The following is a 2500-nucleotide window of genomic DNA, read 5'->3' as shown; positions in this document are numbered from 1 at the left end:
TCTTAAATCTTATTCCCCATTCCCCTCTCCAGGCCTTCAAGACAGCTGTTCACCACCATCTCACATCATCCCCCATCCAAATCCATGATTTTTTTTTCTTCCTCCGTTAATGCTCCCCAAGCCCACCTCTTTTCAAGGTTTTTGGTTTTCCTTCCTGAGAGTTTGCTTCTTGTATCCATATTGTGCACCCTGTTTGTCTTCATTTCTCCCCACATCCCTTATTTGTCCAAGTCCTCTATTTTGTCTCAACCTTGCTGTTGGTGTTTCCCCCATCTTTCTCCTCGTCATTTTGTTCTGTCACATCCTGATCCGTTCTATGTTCTAGCTCCTCCACGAGCCGAGACTTTATATACGAATAATGATAATGTAACCATCACTTTGTCAATTTCCCTGATGACAGGTTTGTCAGAGGTTGATTACAATGTCAGCTTTTTGTGAAATGTCAGGCAAGTCCACCTTTCTGTGAATTTCAGGGCAGAGTCTTGGCTATGGTTTTGTGAACTACGTCGACCCCAAGGATGCGGAGAAAGCAATTAATACCCTCAATGGCCTGCGCTTGCAAACAAAAACGATAAAGGTGAGTTTTTATATGTGAAGGTTCGTTTAGTTTTGACACAAATTAAGGTTGTGGAATTATTTGAAGGATCATCTTAAAAAGCCTCACATGCTACGTGCGTAACGTGACAGTTGAGCTTGAGCCGACGGCTACACTACTCCGCTATTGTGATTTTAATCTTTTGTGTGAGCATTTTTGCAGAAGGCTTTCCATGCATCTTCTGGTTTTGCCATTATTTTTCAGTGAAACTGTAGAACACAAACACAAAAATTGTTCACTCAGGCTGCTTCTCATTTGCTCATCGTTATTTTTCTCTCTTGATGTGTGCCATAGTCTTGCTCTGCTTTGTTGATTTATTTCTTTGTTAGGTGTCTTATGCACGCCCAAGCTCTGCGTCCATTCGCGATGCCAACCTGTATGTGAGTTGTTTACCCAAGGGGATGGTGCAGAATGATTTGGAATCACTTTTCGCTCAGTATGGGCGCATCATCACGTCACGCATTCTTGTGGACCAGGTCACAGGTATGACAGTCGTATCAGGACCATGAATGACGATTTAATCTTTTATTGATGTATTGTTTCTTGCTTCTGATGATAGTCAGATTTGGACTGTTGCATTCACCTGTAAACTTTTTATATTCTGCAGGTACTTCCCGTGGTGTGGGATTTATCCGATTTGATAAGCGCGTGGAGGCTGAGGAAGCTATAAAGGGTCTCAATGGGCAGAAGCCTCCTGGTGCTTCTGAACCCATCACTGTGAAGTTTGCTAATAACCCCAGCCAAAAGTCGAGTCAGGCACTGCTGGCTCAGTTATATAACTCGAGTACGAGGCGCCTGACCACACCCTTTCAGGCACAGCGTTTCAGGTATGTTCCCTCTGTTCTTGTGCATATTGTTTAGCACACCTTTCATTAGTCTCACCCTGAAGGGGATACCAGACTTTTGCAATGCCCCTGTCTGTCCGTGTCTACGTCCATATATGTTCGCTTTAAAATGGTTTTCTCTGCAACCGATTGTCCGATCAATGTGAATCTTTTAAAAAATAGGAGGGACTCTCCATGAAGAATATTTTATTGCTAACTCTGGTGTCATAGATCCCATGGTATGGCTGCCATATTGGATTAAAGGAAAAAATGGTAATTTTTCTCAAAAACCACTCAACGATAAAGTTGAAACTTGGCATATGTCATCAACTCCCCACGGGGTATATATGGTGATAACAATGTCATCATCAGAGAAGGGGAATTCCAGCCATAATTTGTTGAATTGAAATTCTTATCCAAAAATTCTGAAACTTCATATATGTGATATGACCCGATGTTAGTGAAGAATTATACTAATGACATTCATAACCCATGCCAAGAAACTGTGACAGAGGGTGCATGGATGATACCGGTATATGGGCCACAATAGTGGCGTGTTCAGTTAACGATGGTATTTTTGTTCAGAATGAACGTACGAGGCGAGTCTACGCACTCTACAAGTGCTGTTGTAGTTGACACGTTTTTGTAGTCACTCTAAATGTCAGTCTTGTTCACAGTATGCAACTATTGCAGAGCTATTGATGATTATTTTTCCATTTAAAAAAAGTGCCTTTTCTGTTTCCAAATAAATAAAAATGTTGAAAAATACATTCTGTTTTGTGTTCTCAATGGAAAAAAGAAGCATTCATCTGTACACTTGCATTGAAACAAAAACCAAAAAAAAACATCTCTCAAGTCTGCCCATAAAATCCTTTATGGCACTGCTGGGCAGTATATTTTTCCACTTCGGTGATGTGAAGCATGGGGTATAACAAAATGGATTGACTTTATAAATGGTAGGTGGGAGAAATTTGGATCCATAGGATGTGGCATTTTGAACTAAATCTTGACTTGCGAAGAATCCGTCCACACAGACGAGTTGATTTCCCAAAGCTTTTTTTTTCTTCACCACCCCCCCCCC

The 2500-nt window shown here is 41.2% G+C and overlaps 1 protein-coding gene across 4 annotated transcripts in view; it reads left to right on the top strand.

Moving 5' to 3' along the window:
• Window positions 1-2500, top strand: part of LOC147016871 (ELAV-like protein 2) — a 211260-nt gene that overhangs the window by 198404 nt on the left and 10356 nt on the right. For all 4 annotated transcript variants that reach the window (XM_085846005.1, XM_085846006.1, XM_085846003.1 and 1 more), the window contains exons 4-6: window positions 474-577; window positions 925-1078; window positions 1203-1422. In XM_085846005.1, the coding sequence (XP_085702131.1) occupies window positions 474-577; window positions 925-1078; window positions 1203-1422 (478 nt within the window). The remainder of the gene's footprint in view (window positions 1-473; window positions 578-924; window positions 1079-1202; window positions 1423-2500) is intronic.

Source organism: Eptatretus burgeri, chromosome 11 (assembly GCF_056783735.1).
Source record: "Eptatretus burgeri isolate ZD-2024b chromosome 11, Ebu_testis_v1, whole genome shotgun sequence".
Classification (NCBI taxonomy): Eukaryota; Metazoa; Chordata; class Myxini; order Myxiniformes; family Myxinidae; genus Eptatretus; species Eptatretus burgeri.
The sequence above is the reverse complement of the archived record's forward strand: the minus strand, read 5'-3'. Positions and strand labels throughout refer to the sequence as shown.